Source organism: Lygodium microphyllum, chromosome 2 (genome assembly GCF_053477565.2).
Source record: "Lygodium microphyllum isolate KBCC chromosome 2, Lygodium_microphyllum_v1.1.10, whole genome shotgun sequence".
Taxonomy (NCBI): domain Eukaryota; kingdom Viridiplantae; phylum Streptophyta; class Polypodiopsida; order Schizaeales; family Lygodiaceae; genus Lygodium; species Lygodium microphyllum.
Window position 1 is genome coordinate 103,261,074 of NC_141136.1, and position 16,198 is coordinate 103,277,271.

A 16,198-nucleotide genomic window follows, 5' to 3' on the forward strand; every position below is an offset into this window, starting at 1 on the left:
TAAGACTTAAACAATTTGGGCACATAGAAGGAATGAAATACATGAAGCTGAATATATCCATTATTTAGAAATTAACAACCATGGATACCTACAAGAAACAGAGACAAGTTGAGGGTTGAAAATGGGCAAAACCCCTAAAGCAATATATTTTTGCTCAACCGAAGTCCCTTAGGGATTAGCTTAGTTAGAATAAACCTAGAGTGAGCAGAAGTATTTCTTACTCTCACAAGATCATGGAAATAGGGTTGTCTCTGTACGTAGTATAGATTGATCTGTACGATACAATATGATACGTATCAGTACGATTTTGTATGGAAAAAATAGAGCATTTTTTGCCACACCTCCCCAATCCCCTTTTTTTACAAACATTAACTTTCCACACACACATTCACACACACACACACTCTCTCTCTCTCTCTCTCTCTCTCTCTCTCTCTCTCTCTCAAACCAGCCTTTCTTCTTGGAAATGATGGTAATGTACTAATCAAGCACTTAATTACAATAACTAATAAATGGGTGTAAATTGAAATAGACACATTACCTTCTCAATCTTGGACAATAAAAACCTGGTTGGCTCCAAAACCGGTGCCTTTTCTATATTTCTTTTACTTTAATTGCTAATGGATTAACTACAAGTTAAGATTCCACAATCTCCTTTGTTGATCCAAAAGCCCCTCGCTATATATACAATCGGCAAGTAATTTGGGCCAATCGCACCTTAATTGTCACCCAAAATTTTGCACAAATGGAACCACCAACTGGCCAAATGTTGCCCCAATTCACAATGGATAGCCTACATCTGCAATCCCTATCAATTCCACAAATTTCAGGTGTCAATATCAATGTACGATACCTTCTCCTATTGGCATGGGTCCCAAGGTGGTTACTAAACCCTAATCTCTACAGAAATTTAGGGTTTACAACAAAAATTAATTTGCTATCCACCAAATTTGGTTGAGTTCTACTTAAAATGGCTAAGAAATGCTGAGATCATCTAAGAATGGGTTGCAGAAGGTGAGAGAAAGCAAAGATGAGAGAGAAATCTGATTTGCTTCCCGAGACAACCCTAAAATTTGCATGTTGCATGCTCTACCCTACATTTAATGCAATCACCTACTGCCAAGCACCTCCAAAATGTTGTCACTTGATCAACAATGCTATTGCCAGCCGTTGGAAGGTGTCTCCCTACTGTCCCCTGCCTATTGAGGTCCCCAGATGGTTGTCTTCCGCAGCAAATTATTGTTCTCTAGTCAAAAAATGGACTAGCAACTCTCCCCCTCCCCCAAGCTGTAAACCAACTGAATGGCTGAGCCCCAACCCCCAAAAACGTTTTCTTAGTTAGCATGGGTTTTTTTGCCAAGTCATAGCATTCTAAAATCATTTTTTAATATTATCTAGGCATTTAATTAGTTTTTAAAATTAAATAATCCTAAAAATTAATTTCACCTCTTCTAACCCTACCCAAAATTAAATGTGCATATCCACCATTAAGTCGGCTAGGCCATTTGCAACCTAGAGTGGTCCCCAATCTCTGTTGACCCTTAAACTGGTATTAATTAATTAATTAATCCTAGTTCCTAGTATCACCACTGACACTTATTGGCCAAACAACTATCCTAGGGTCAAAACTGACACTAGCTGATCACCAAACCCCAGTTGGCATAACTTATCACGACTTTTGCCTTTGACACCTACTGCATCCTCATGGTCCTTGACCTGTTACCATGGAATAACTACCATATGTATCACATATGCTAAACAACCTTGCACACTTGATTAATATCTTAATCAAATGTTATTGGCAAGATTAGAGCATCTCAAAATTTCACGTCCCTGTGATAAACCTCCCCCTTAAAATCCTTGCGATCATCCTTTATTGCATTGCATTATGCCAAGAAAAAGCATACTACACTGAAATTTCCATTAGGCATCACAGTTATAACATTCGCCACTCTTGGCTAACCATGTCATATGTCCCAAACCTTGCCGAAAATTTCCTGTCATCATAAACATCAAATAATACTGAGAAATAGTCCAAAACTATTGCTAGAAACCCATTGGATACATCCATAACTCATGTTTCCCAACTATTTTAACTTCACAACCATAGTAAAGCATATTCTCAGCATAAACCATGGCTGAAACTATCAATGGCATTTACTAACATGATATTGTCCATGAAACCAATTGTGAACCATTGAAAAGTAAGCATAAACTTATCATTTACTGATCTAAGAACTGATCACACAATGCTGCAAATGTGACCCTAAACTGATTGCAAAAGCTGATCGGTAACTAATGCAAAAATTGATGCAAAACTAATCCAAAAGTAACCATAAACGGTTCTCAAACTAATCAAAAACTAAGTTGAAACTTATCAAAATTTAATCTTGAAACCAAGACAAAAAATCATGCCCAACTAATCATGAATTGATCCCAAACTAATGCAAAAGTATAGTTTCAAAGCCATGGTAATAACCATGCTCATTTGCATACATCTCACAATGACTAAAACACCGAGCAGTGACCCCATGGCAGATATATTGTCAGCACAGTACCTTGGCTGCATGCTAAATATATCCGAGATCCACTACATACAAGAGTTGTCTGTAACTAGAGGAGTGGAAGTGCTACCTCCCCTAGAGCATCAAGCAATATTCCAGACCCCTGCTCTGTTGAACCTAACTAAGCCCAAACGAAAGTCGTCTCTAGCTGAAAAGCATCTAGGTAAAGCTGCAACAACTAAAGATGGTCTAGCAAGTCATCCTCTTCCATCTATTTTGCATCCATTTGTGAATAATTCTGAAACTTCACTAAATATCTTTTGGAAACTTTACCTCTAATTGTTTTTTCCTCATATGCCAAGATCTACTCATGTACCAAAATCTCATCCAGCTCCTCAATCTCACGCCGAATTTCAGCAGCCGTATCGTCTGGCACATCACCACAGAAAGGCCTCAATAAAGTAACATGAAAGGCATTGTGTATCCACCAGTGTGGAGATAATTTCAGCCGATATACAACATTTTTTATCTTTTCCAACACTTGGAAGCACCCATAGTATCTCATACTCAACTTCGGATACAACCTCTCTCTTCCTTTCATCTTTTTCAACCTTGCCTTTACAAAACGCAGCAATACATAATCACCCTCAGCAAACTGCAATACACGTCTATGGCAATCAGTTGCCTTCTTTTTCTTTTCCTGTGATCTCTAAAGTGAATATTTTACCTTGGCAAAGGCTCCATCCAAATTTTCTACATAACGATTAACCTCAAAGATTTTATCCTTAGTTTGCAAGATAGGTGGTACCTTCTTGCCACCCTTAACCACGTCAAATGGAGCTTTGCCAATGGAACTATGCATTGTGTTGTAAACAAACTCAACCAATGGCAAATACCGCTCCCACTATGTCTTGTAGTTTGAAACATAGCACCTCAAACGATCCAACACTGTGGAATTTGCTTCCTCACACAGACCATCTATCTACAAACAAAAGGATACTAAGAATTTCAGCGTAATACCCATATTCAGAGTCCACATGGATTATGAGTGAAATATTAATTTTTTTTCATTAATTTTAATTTTTTAAATGTCATTCCCGTTCGCACGCCTCCATTCCCTAGGTTTGGTGTCCCCGTCACCGTCCCCGTTTCATGTTTCTATGCAAGTTGTGTTCCAATAGTCCCTGTGGGCACCTATACATATCCATATGGCCCGCTTTGTGTCCCAAGCATCATGCCTATGCTGCCATACATGGGATTAGGCATTCCACTTACATTACCCAAATACATTGGGTGTTGTGAGCCATGCATTGGCTGCTGCATACCATAGGGATTTGTGCCATACATTCCCGTATGTGGTGCCTATCCAACCATAGCATGAAAAATGGTACCACCATCAAGTACCCTTGATGTCCCATGCTTGCATGTGCATAATTGCCTTGCTGCCCATGTTTTCATGGATTGGCACTACCAAGTTGGCCATGCATTTGCACTTACTGCCCCACGGATACCAATTGTTTGTGCTCATCAGGCATAATGGGCTCTTCTAAAGAAGGCTTAGGCATTTTCTTCGGTTCTTGTAGCTGTTCTGAAGCTGTAGAAGGTGTCTTCTTCTCTTTGCCTTTGTTGACCTTCTTTGGGGCATTCAGAAATCGAGTAAACTGGGGATCCTTTGCCAATTCAAGAAAAAGATTCGCTATTGTACGCATTCGATCCTTGCTGGTCATCACCTCTTTATGCATTGAAGTGCCAACATTTGGGTCATTTTCCACATTTTCAACATGCTATCCATGCTGAGAACAATGCCCAACATCAGTCATTGTATTTCCCCCTTCACCACGTGATTGACCAAGGAGTAACGCATCCTCTCCACTTGATCTTGAATCGCCAGGTGAAGACATGCTTGCTGTAATTCACTACTGAGAACAATTTCAGTAATAATGCAATAGTCCCAAGTTGCAATCAAGTACCACGGGCCCACCGATTCAAAGAATTTGATGGTATCCCGACGATGGAACCATGTAACCAGCCTTCGTTCTATGGATGGGTGGTAAATCCTTGATTACAACTTAATTACAACAACAAACAATTAATGCAAATCTAAAAATACAAATTTACATACTACTGATCTTGGACAATGCACACCCAATTGGCCCCAAAATTGGCGTCCGTTTCGGTATTTCTTTAGCTTTATTGAAGGAAAAGTTGATTTACAATGGGATTCTCCCGATCCCCTTTGCAATCCAAACTCCCCTTGCTATCCTAAGTGACCACCCCTTTCGGTATTTCTTTAGGTTTATTGAAGGAAAAGTTGGTTTACAATGAGACTCTCCCGCAATCCAAACTCCCCTTGCTATCCTAAGTAACCAGCAAGTCTTTAATCTGATTTACCCCTTGATTCGGGCACTTAATTGGCCTTCATCCACTTCATACACGATGGAAATGCCCCAAATTCAATGGTTGGCTAGTCCTCCACCAATCCAAGTCTTGGAACTTCCAATTTCTGGCTTTCTTCCCGAGGCTGTTGTTAAACCCTATTAGGGTTTATAGCAGAGAAATCTGAAATTTCTTAGCCTCTGGTGATCTCAATGCTGCAATCTTTGGAGCAAGGCTGCAGAAAGGCTGAGAGATGAGAGAGAATGCTTAGGAGAGAGAAAATTCAAACTTTCTTCATGAAAAACTGAAGAAAATCTGTCATTTGCTGCTGCTGCCCTGTCTCAACAGTTTGTAGATGCAAAGAATAAAAGAAATCAGAAATTTATTGCTACTGCCTTGTCTCAACAACCTATAGATGCTGTCACCTACTGTTGATTGGTCTCCTTGGCTGCCTCAGAAGGTCCTCCAATGGCTGCAAATCAGACCAGCGCCATCTCCTCTCTCTCTCTCTCTTGCAGACTGAATACACTCAAAATGCCTCTCTCCAACCTCTAAAGACGTTTTTCAATCTTGCATGGGCATTTTTTATGACAAATAGCAACCTTCCCAAATGGTTTTTCTAGCATTAGCCATGATTAAATATTAATTTTCGATCTTTAATACTGAAAATTAATCTAATAATTATTTCAATACCTTGAAAAATAATCTGACTGGCCAATAATTAAATTGGCTAGGCAACTTCCATTTCCGAGTGTCTCTACGCCATCTTTGACCATTAGATTGGCATTAGATACCATTAAACACCACTTCTCTAGTATCACCAACAGACACTTATGGCCAAATGAATGACCTAGGCCAACAACTAGTACCAGATACCACCAAGTATCTGTGCGGTATAACTTATAGCAACTTTTGCCTTTGACATCCTGTCATTTTCTCAGGTCCCAAGCTCGTAAATTACTCTAACCCCAGTTGCACCTCACATGTGTAACATTTACTTAATCATGTGATTAAAAATTAGTCCACATATTCAGTGAGGTTTCAAAAATACATGTCCTCATGACATCCTAACATTGCATTTGCGGTGGGAGGGTTTAGCAGATACATGGCATATCTTGGCAAAAAGCATTGGGAAGCAGTGAAGGGTATCATGAGATACCTTAAGGGCACAAAGGATTTGTGTATCTGCTTTGGTAAGTAGAAGTCATCTGTTGTCAATTTCACGGATGCAGACTATGCTGGCCATCCTGACTGCAGGAAGTTTACTTCAAGATATGTGTTCATTGGATATCTAGGCTGCAAAAGTGTATTGCATTGTCTACTGCAGAGGCAGAACATGTGGCTGCCACAAAGGCATGCAAAGAGGCTTTATGGCTTTCACGTCTGGTGAGAGCTTGGAATTACAGAGGTTCCTATCCTCCACTATGACAGTCAGAGTGCTATCATGCTAGCATGGAATCCTGTCTTTCACACAAAGACAAAGCATATACAGGTGAAGTATCACTTTATCAGGGATATACTTGACAGCAAAGGCATTGAGCTTGTCAAGGTACATATAAATGATAACCTTGCAGACCTTACGAAGGGTCCTCCAACCGAGCGGTTTGCTCATTGCCGCTAGATGATGGGGGTTCGATAGTATATATGTCTTTCAACTTTGTACATACATAGACTTAGCTGATTCTTTTCTCTACCTGCAGGCACATTGCCTTTAGGTGGGAGGTTATTGGAAATAAAAGCTCACCGTGCCTTTTTACCTAGTTCGGGTGTGTGGGTGTGAAGGCACCCTTCACTTGTTGTACTTTATATATATATTCAAAACCTAAAAGTAGTACACTAGTCTTTGTACCGAACATCGAGTGTCGTGCTCATTCTCTCACTCTACTGCTCTCAACTCTTTGCACATTCACTTTCAGTTGAGAAAACTGCACATCACAAGGAGAGCAAGGCACAAGGGAGGCGAGTATATTACTGCTTTGTGGATTTCCATAAAGCCTTTAACACAGAACCATATGCTAGGCTCATGTAAAGACTGTGGGAGTTGGAGGTTCCAATGGAGATGAGATGAGGGATATTAGCATTGTACACATCTGTTATAGGGAGAGTATAAGCACCAAGAGGGCTGTCGGAGGAAATCACCAACACCATTGGGGTAAAATAGGGATGCCCACTCTCACCTACTCTATTCGGCCTCTATATTGATGAGATATTAAACTACATTGATGGACTTGGAGGGGAGGGAACTAGCTTAGGGGAGCATTGATACCGATACTATTGTATGCTAATGACATAGTCCTCATCTCTAGCACACCAAAGGGATTGCAAAGACACCTAGATGCACTACACGCCTTCTATCAGGACAAGGGTCTCATAGTGAACCTTAGAAAAACCAAGGTTAGGATGTTTAACACTTCCTCTCAATTGGATTTGGTGATCAATATCCCATTCCACATATGGAGAGGAGATAGTGGAGGTGATCCAAAGATATATTTACTTGGTGATTACATTTTCAGGACTGAGATTCACTTTGAGGAGAGTAGTAGAGGATAGATTGACACGAGGCTATGTGGCTTTGGGGGAGATGGAGAGCCAGTGCGCACACATACAGTGGCTCTTCAACACTTTGGTCACACCAACACTTCTATATGGAGCCTCCATATGGGGATCGAGCCTCTACCAAATAAGAAGAGCCACACTAGATCAACCACTATCCAAGGGAGAGGAGATATATGCGAGGTGGCAACAGATGGAGAGACCCCAGGTACTAATGATTTCACAAATGGTTCAAAGTAAGCCCATTATCAGATGAGATTATTAGAGTAGAGATGGGAGCACCACCTCTGGTGACAAAAACACTCTTCCACACAGTGACTTTCTTGCATAGGCTTTGGACCTTGCCGAGACAGAGGCTCACACTAGAGTCATCTAGACCACTAGCATTACAAGGGGATGCTCAGTGCTGGTATGCTTAGACAGACACATAGCTACAGTTACATGGATTACACATGGAGCACCTCCCACCACTATAGTACAACTTGGATTGCCCCCACTTGGAGCTTAGGCGAGAGGAGCTGAAACACATCATTAGGATGGACATTATTCAAATATACACAGCCAAGACATGGGTGCCACCTACTAAGGGTTTGGAGAAAAAGATGGCTTTCTACCGGAAGCATCTTCTACACATATCTCCTCGTGCATTTGTTGTTTGCCTGAGATACATGGATGCACACCTGTCTCACGGTGTACGATGTGCCATTGGAAAGCTTCGTACATCCTCACACCATCTTCAAATTGAGACGGGCAAATACAACGCAAACTCCATTCCCCAGAGGACAAGATTTGCCAGCTTTGTCAACTCAAGCCAGAGTTAGAGGAGCACTACTTATGCAAATGCCTGGTATACAATGAGATCCGAGGACACTTGCATTACTTGTTTAGAGAGAGATTTGGGCCACTGTCCAAAGTTATGGATTTCCCAAATCAGACATGTCTCGGGCTCTTTTTGCTAGAGCTACGCCACCACAGAGCATCTCTTACGAACCCAACAACTAAGCCATGGAGCCACACATCAACGTGCACTCATAGGGTTCTATACAAGAAGAAGAACCCCCTCCACCATAGAGCCCTCCCTAATCCAACCGACAACCCCACCATAAGGGACCATCTTCGACACAGCCACATAGAGATGAAGACCCTGCCGCCCACATCTAGCTGGTCCACACCCTCGTAGGAGACACCATCTCTACAAATACAAAGGACACTACACCGTCACAGGGAGACCCTACCTCACTGCTTCAACCTTTCTATGCTAGATAGACCCATGAGAGATATCCTAAGAAGAGAGTGTTTCTTGAGCAGTTCCACATCGTATTTGACTTAGACATCATTTTGTACTCATTAACTATGTATTGTTCATTGTTTATTTTCCATTTAGATAGTCATAGCATTAGATGTTAGCTATTTTGGCCCTTGGGACATGGAAACTTTCCTTGAATTTTCAAATTTAACATTTTGGTCTCATAGGCCGATTTGGCCTTTGATAGTCATAATAATCTCTCTCTTTTTTTTCGTAAAGATAATTGAATTAAGCAGTAAATATTTACATCAGACCATCAGGTTAGCAATCTCTCTATATCTCTTACTTTCTGTTACATCAGACCATCACGTCTTCAGAGAATCTCTCTCTCTCTCTTTTTCGTGAAGATAATTGAATTAAGTAGTAAATATTTACAACAGACCATCAGGTCAGCATTCTCTCTGTATCTCTTACTTTCTATTACATCAGACTATCAGGTCATCCGAGAAACTCTCTCTCTCTCTCTCTCTCTCTCTCTCTCTCTCTCTCTCTCTCTCTCTCTCTCTGTGTTTACATTCTGTTACATCAGACCATCAGGTCCTCAAAGAAAGTGATGAAAGACTATTAGGACTATGACACAAAGAGAAAATCACATTGCTGGTGTAGAGTGAACAATGGCCAGCCAGTGGGCAGCAATGTCAGGAAGAACCAGGTCAGCTGATATCATAGAAGAAATCTGCCATAGCACTAAACCTCGAATACGGGCCACATGACTATGGATGCCCGAGACCGAATCAAAAAGAAAGGCATTCCGAGTTCGCCAAATATGCCACAAGGCAGTCCAATTAAGGAACTAGAACAGGCAGGAATAATCTGAATACAAAGAAGGCACAGAGGGCAGCTTTCCTATAATCCATGACCGGGCTGTTATCCGGAGCTTAGTCACCAAGAGCCAAATGCGAGAAATAAAACACCAGATCTGTCGCGCTACTGGACAAGAGGCAAAAAGATGAAGCAATGTTTCATCACATGTAGTGCAAAATACACAACGACCAGCAGAGATCTTTCGGGCACGCAGCACCTCTCCAGTTAGGAGACCACCAATCAGCAGTCTCCACAAGAAAACTTTTCCTTGATAGAAAACCTTAGACTTCCAAAGCTGAAGGAATCTTTCCTGCCACTTCTTTTTGCCGTCCCTAATATGCCATAATTTGTTCACCTTTGTAGTGACCCATCTCTTGGCCTCCACCATCTGATGGTATATCTGGTTAGCAGACCTCTTATCCAAATCATCTGGAATCACAAACTTCCAGTCACGCCATGGATACAATGGCTGTAGCACTGGTAAAGGAGAGAACCTCTGAAGTGTGACCTGTTTGGATGACTAGATATCACAATATCCATGGGTTACCCGAAAGTGTTGACGAATACGCCGAGTAAAGACAGGACTGCCCAGGAATAACACCATCAAAAACTGTCTGCAACCCCAAATGAGCCATTCGATTAAACTTGAGTCTATGCATATCTTTGTCCGGCCAATCCAACAACCTGGAGGAGGCTAAGACCTCTCCTTGGAGTGAATTCGCCTCCTTGCGAATCTCAGGAGGGCGCCAAACTGAAAACGTAAGATCTCCTGCCAGGATGCAATCAAATGAGAAAGGAGAAAAGATTGTGTGGTCTTGATTGGTCTCGAGGAGTTAAGCACATGCCACCAGGAGGCACAAATAACCGTATTACCATGAGAGATACCCGTCTTTTCAATGAAAAAATTTGCAATGTCCAACCAAGGATGACTCTGTACACATAATGCCTGCAAAAGGACCAGCCTCAAGGCTTTCATATGCAAAATAACATCCAACAAGGCTGCTCCCCCCATTCGTTTAGGAGTAGTTACATGCTGCCACGAAATCCAAACCTGATCCAACCAATTTCCCTTCTTTTTCCACAACATAAACCTGATAGGCTAAACAAGTCCCAAAAGGGACTTCTTAGTCCAGGGAAGGAGTGGCAAAAAGAACGATACCATACTGATCATAATAATTTGAGCAACTTTCAGTCTGACATGTAAAGGCTAGCCTTGAGATTTCCAGTACATGAACCTGTCATAAATCCAAGAGGCCATCCAATCCAGTAAGGCCCAAAGTGCTACCTCCACCCCAATAGGATATCCCAAGTGTCTCGTTATATTTCCCTTTGGGATCACAATTCCATGCCAGCCCAAGGCCTACAGATCAATCTCCATACAGGAGAGAAGTGTAGATTTCTGCATATTAATATGAATACCAGATTGCAAAAGCAAAAAGATTCCATGCCACCATTACCCGATTAACATTAGTGCAATCAGCCTTAAGGAATATAAAAGAATCATCTACCAAAGATTGACCCACAAGTTGAGTACCACTAGGAAGAGTCAAGCCAACTATCTCACCTTGATCAACCAACTTGTCCAACAATGAGAGCATCGGGTGAGTGACCAAAGCAAACAGCAAAGGGCTGAGAGGGCAGCCTTGCCTAAGAGATCGAGATAAGGCAATTTCTTCCGTAATCCCTCCATTAAGAGCAATACAAGCTACAACTCCCTAACCAATAGTGTCAACAAGAGAAACCATGCAAGGGTCAAATCCCATTGTAGACAATGATTGCCGCAAAAAAGGCCAGCTAACATGATCAAATGCCTTCTCAATATCGAGTTAAAGTATTACTACTTGCTGTCCTAAAGCTTTAGCATAGTCAATTCCCAATTGAACATTCAAGATGTTATGCATGATATTCCGACCTTTAATGAAACCATATTGACGTGGATGAAGCAGGTGCAGAAAAACTTTTTGCAATCTGTTTGCAATGATTTTGGAGAAGATTTTATATAAAGAACCCATAATGGAAATAGGTCTCCATTGTTTCAAAGAGGTAGGGGAGGGAACCTTGGGCAACAACCGAATGACAACAATCTTCCAATCGAATGGCATGGTACCAGAGTTCCACACTTGCTGGCACAGGCGAGTCAATGGATCTTTAAGCTATTGCACATTAGCTGAAAACAGCTCATTAGGAAGCCCATCCCAGGCAGGGCTTTTCCTTCAGGGTAGATGGGATAGCACTTCCACTTCATCTTTTGAAATATCCGCCTCTATTAAGTCCACCCATTTTGGTTTGACCCGGTTGCTTACCAACTCGCAAATATAGCAGCGAGCAGAGAGGACAGCATCAGAATAATTCTCTTGCGGACCCAACAAGGACTGATAAAAGTCGACACACATACAAATGATGGAGGCCAGATCCGTCACCATAACACCCTGTTCATTCATTAAGCGCACAATATTTTCCCTAGCATATTTCTGGTGCAGGCGAGCAAAGAATTGATGGGATTGGCAATTATTATCATATAAAGCTTCTGCTCTGGCCAACAGTTTGTATTTTGCATATTCCTGTTCTTGAAGAGAATGAACCCTGCCTTTCAACCATTCAATGCACGTGATCAATTCATCATTAGAATCCCAGAATCTCTCTCTCTCTCTCTCTATGTGCGTGCATGTGCATGCACTCAGTCTTTTTCTGATTGTGAGCATGGATGTGCTATCTCACACAAATAATATTCTCCCTCACTCCACATCAAGAATCTGCTAGTACAAGTGTATGAATTTGGCCACAACCTTCTTTATAGGCAAAAGCTGGAACAACCTATGATAACATCAATGACACTAGAAAATCCTAACTTGGTGACTATCACTTGTAAGCCCTAAATTCGGCTTCCCTCATTACATGCACTTAGCAGCATATTTCAACAAACAATCGTATTTACCAAGTGAGATCACGATCTTCTTCACAGTCACATCTTAATAAGCGACAGCTTGATTTTTCATCATGCCCCTAAAATAGAAATTTCATTGCGTATAATGACTCCTACCAGTCTCTAGTCTTAGTGTATACCTCCAACTAATATTTAGATGACAGGCCATGCACAATACACTTGTGCAGAGAGAGGTCCGAATTCTCAAAACAAGACTGTCACATACACATCCATTTATGCTTCTTGTTTTAAAGCAAATATAGTCAAACCACCAAAACCAACTATCCTTTCAAAAGTATTAATCATTTCCACTATAACATCAGAACAAATTCAATATTAAATTCTAAAGTAGAACACTTGTCAGTGATAGATATAAATGTGAAAAAAACAATGACCATGCATGCAGAGGTAAAAGAACTCTTGCCTTTCAAGAATAAGAAGCGGATCAACTAATAGCTCCATTTTGCCATCAATCCAGATACTATATTCAGCTTCAGGAAACAATCTGTGTGTTAGCAGCTTTGGAATCTTCCCATTTCTACGAGGCTCATCGTAAGGAGCATTCTGAAATAAAATCAGTCGCCAAAGTCCAACCCATTTGCCTCCATTATGTTTATGCTGTATGTTGTATTTATTTTGAATGCTTTTATAAGATGTTTCATCAACAACCATGAGAAAGCAAAAAAGCTTCTTTGAGAGGAGGCTGATGTTGGAAGGTTGATGTGGAACATCATATCCATCAAAAATACCGGAAGCTACCACAAACCGACACTTTTTGACAAACTTCTTGTCTTCTTGTGTAAGATCACCACCAGAATTTCCAACAAAGCCACAATGCACCTATAAGAAAACCCCCTGATTTACAAGTTTTTTCATTACTCCTCTGTACATGAACATTCCATCTTTCAGTTTCAATATTGAAATACAGTTATCGGTACTGCTCAATTCAAATGTTAAGACAGTATACAGGAAAAACAATTTTGCCCACTTATATCTAGTTTTGAAAAACTTTTGTCGAAAAAAACATTCCAAGGTGGAACCACAATGATAAGCAAGTATATTAATACTAGACCTTGACCTACTACACTCCCAACTATGAAGGAAAAGATACTGATATCTTATTATAAATTTGTATGATGTATATAAAATGCTTTAACCCATTCAAATTCCGACTTGATTGCCCAATGCATTACATTGTTGATTGAATAACAAACTTACATGTATAAACTAACATTTAATAAACATCCAGATGTGCCATATCACTATTCAAAAGCATAATTACTCCATGGTACTCAGTAAGTGTGAAATATTTGCACTGTTCTTGTTGTCACTCTTTGAGAACCTAGCTAATGTGTCATGTACCTATTGGTCTATTACAACGATAGGAAATGCCTTAGGGTTATGTTGTGAGAACCTGAGTGTTAAGGTTGTCTAGCAATTCTTATTAGGAAGAATGAGAGCTTTATATGCAGCCAGTGATTCAAGGGACAGCTACAAAGACTGCATCTCCACTTCACAAGGACAACTAGTTGAACCAAACAATGGGTCGAGCATGAGCATTTGTGTGAACAAGAAGAATCTATTTAGCAAGTTTGCAGTCTTAAATGTAAGGTTATGCTACGGCAAACAGAGAGATAAGCAGAATGTACAATATACAATAAACACAATCAATTGAAAGGTTAATGTAGAAGAGGGGATATAGAATGAGCGTGATATAGTGGGGCATCAAGCCTTCATCTCTAGAGGATCACGGTAGATGTGAGCAGAGAGAGGTGTTGAAGACACTGAGAACAGCTCCAAGAGTGTGTCATGCATGAGAGAGATCCCAAATGCAGCAGCCGTCCACATGTGGGATTCTGAAAGAGTGCTGCCCTATTGCACAAAGATACACAGAAAAACTCATGGTAGCCTTTGGGAGCAGTTTGAGCAAGTAGCGGCACCTCTGATGCAGGAAACACAGCCTTGTGGAGCCTTTGGACAGCACAAACTGCACTGTATATATTAGCAATGACCAGAAACAGCAGCATTTCCACTGAAACGAGAGCGATGAAGATGTAACAAACTGATGATGACAGTTGGAGCAGGGCAAGCTGCAAATACAGCACGGCTGAAAGATAGCCTGACCACTCATGGGTGTCGGTGAAGAAGAACAGAGGTGTGATGTAAAGGTCGTGAAAGAACAGCCCATGGAAACTACTCAAATCTGCTCAAGGATGCTTTGCACAATGAGATGCATAGAGTAATACTACATGATGAGAATGCACATGCAACAAGTGAAACTAGGACAGTGTCCCTTGTGGGGAAATTGTTCACTTGCCTAAGCACCCCTTTATAAAGATGATGATGATCATGCAAGGCAGGGAAGGGAAGCCGATGTCAAGGAAAAATGCTAAAACATGTAGAATACTAAGAAAGGGTAGGAACTGAAACCAACCTTCCTTCTTGGAAAGGGTGGTAGTTCCCTGATTACAGCAATCAGCAAATGAACATAACTTACGATGCACAAATTACCTTAATAATCCCAGTCATTGGACACCCTGTTAGTCCCAAAACTGGCACCCCTTCTAGTATTTCTTTAACTTGATTGCTAATGAAATGAGTCCAAGCTGAGATTTACAATCTCCTTGGCTATTCCAAAAGCCTATTTTCTGTAGCAACAATCAGCAATCAATTTGGGCCAATTGCCCCTTGATTTTTCACCCAGGACTTGCACAAATGGAACCTCCAACAGGCCAAATGCTACCTAAAATTACAATGAATGGGCTGGCATCTAAATTCCCTAACAATTACACAAATTTCATGTGTTGAATTCTTGAAGTGCACAAATAAAGAATAAGTTGAATGTACTCCATCTTTATGCTTTACAATAGAGTATACCTAGCAAGTGTTACAAGATTTAACAAAGTATGAAATATTCTTATACATACTTTGCCACCAGTACCTTTCCTTGATTTTCTCAAATTTTCCCACACACCTCTATGGATAGCCCACTGACTCTCATGAAACTTATGCATTACTCCTAGTAGTTAAGTAGCTCGATCACTAATGACTCTCAATGGAGACCCTTTCTTCATTACAATGCCTTCACCAATCGGCACAGGTCATAAGGTGGCTGTCAAACCCTAATTTCTGCAAAAATTTAGGGTTTACAGCAAAGATCTCTCTGCTGTCCACCAAATTTCAATGAGATCTGCTCAAAATGGTTGAGAAATGCTGAAATCTCTTGAGAATGGGTTGCAAAAGGTGAGAGAAAGCCAAATAAGAGAGAAATCTGATTTTCTTCACGAGAAAACCCTAAATTCTGCCTAATGTCTGCTCCAGCCTACATTTAATGCAATCATCTACTCCCAGGCACCTCCAAAATGTTGTCACCTGATCAACAATGCTTTTGTCAGCCCCTAGAAGGTGACTCCTTGCTACCCCCTGCCTATTATATTCCCAACATTCTCACTATCATCTTTATCCTTAGTAAAAACCAAGTACACTGAAAGATGATTTTTCATTACTTTAGAAATGGCAGCTATAGATACAACAAGGATAGATTCACCTTTCAACTTTGCATCAAGTGTGAGTGTCTTTCTCTTATGTTGAATAGTGAACTTTTTTACATGAGAATCAATCACTACATGCATACGTTGACACCATGGCATACCAAGCAATACATCACAACCCTCGAGTGGAGCAATGAAAACTCTTCGCTACCTACATATTCCTATACATGCAACCAAAGCT

General features: G+C 40.8%; 1 protein-coding gene across 1 annotated transcript in view; it reads right to left on the reverse strand.

Moving 5' to 3' along the window:
* The window catches only part of LOC148040114 (putative hexosyltransferase MUCI70), an 80,815-nt gene that overhangs the window by 31,077 nt on the left and 33,540 nt on the right, over window positions 1–16,198 (reverse strand). Inside the window, exon 4 of the mRNA XM_087696786.1 lies at window positions 12,891–13,306. Coding sequence (XP_087552912.1) covers window positions 12,891–13,306 — 416 coding nt within the window. The remainder of the gene's footprint in view (window positions 1–12,890; window positions 13,307–16,198) is intronic.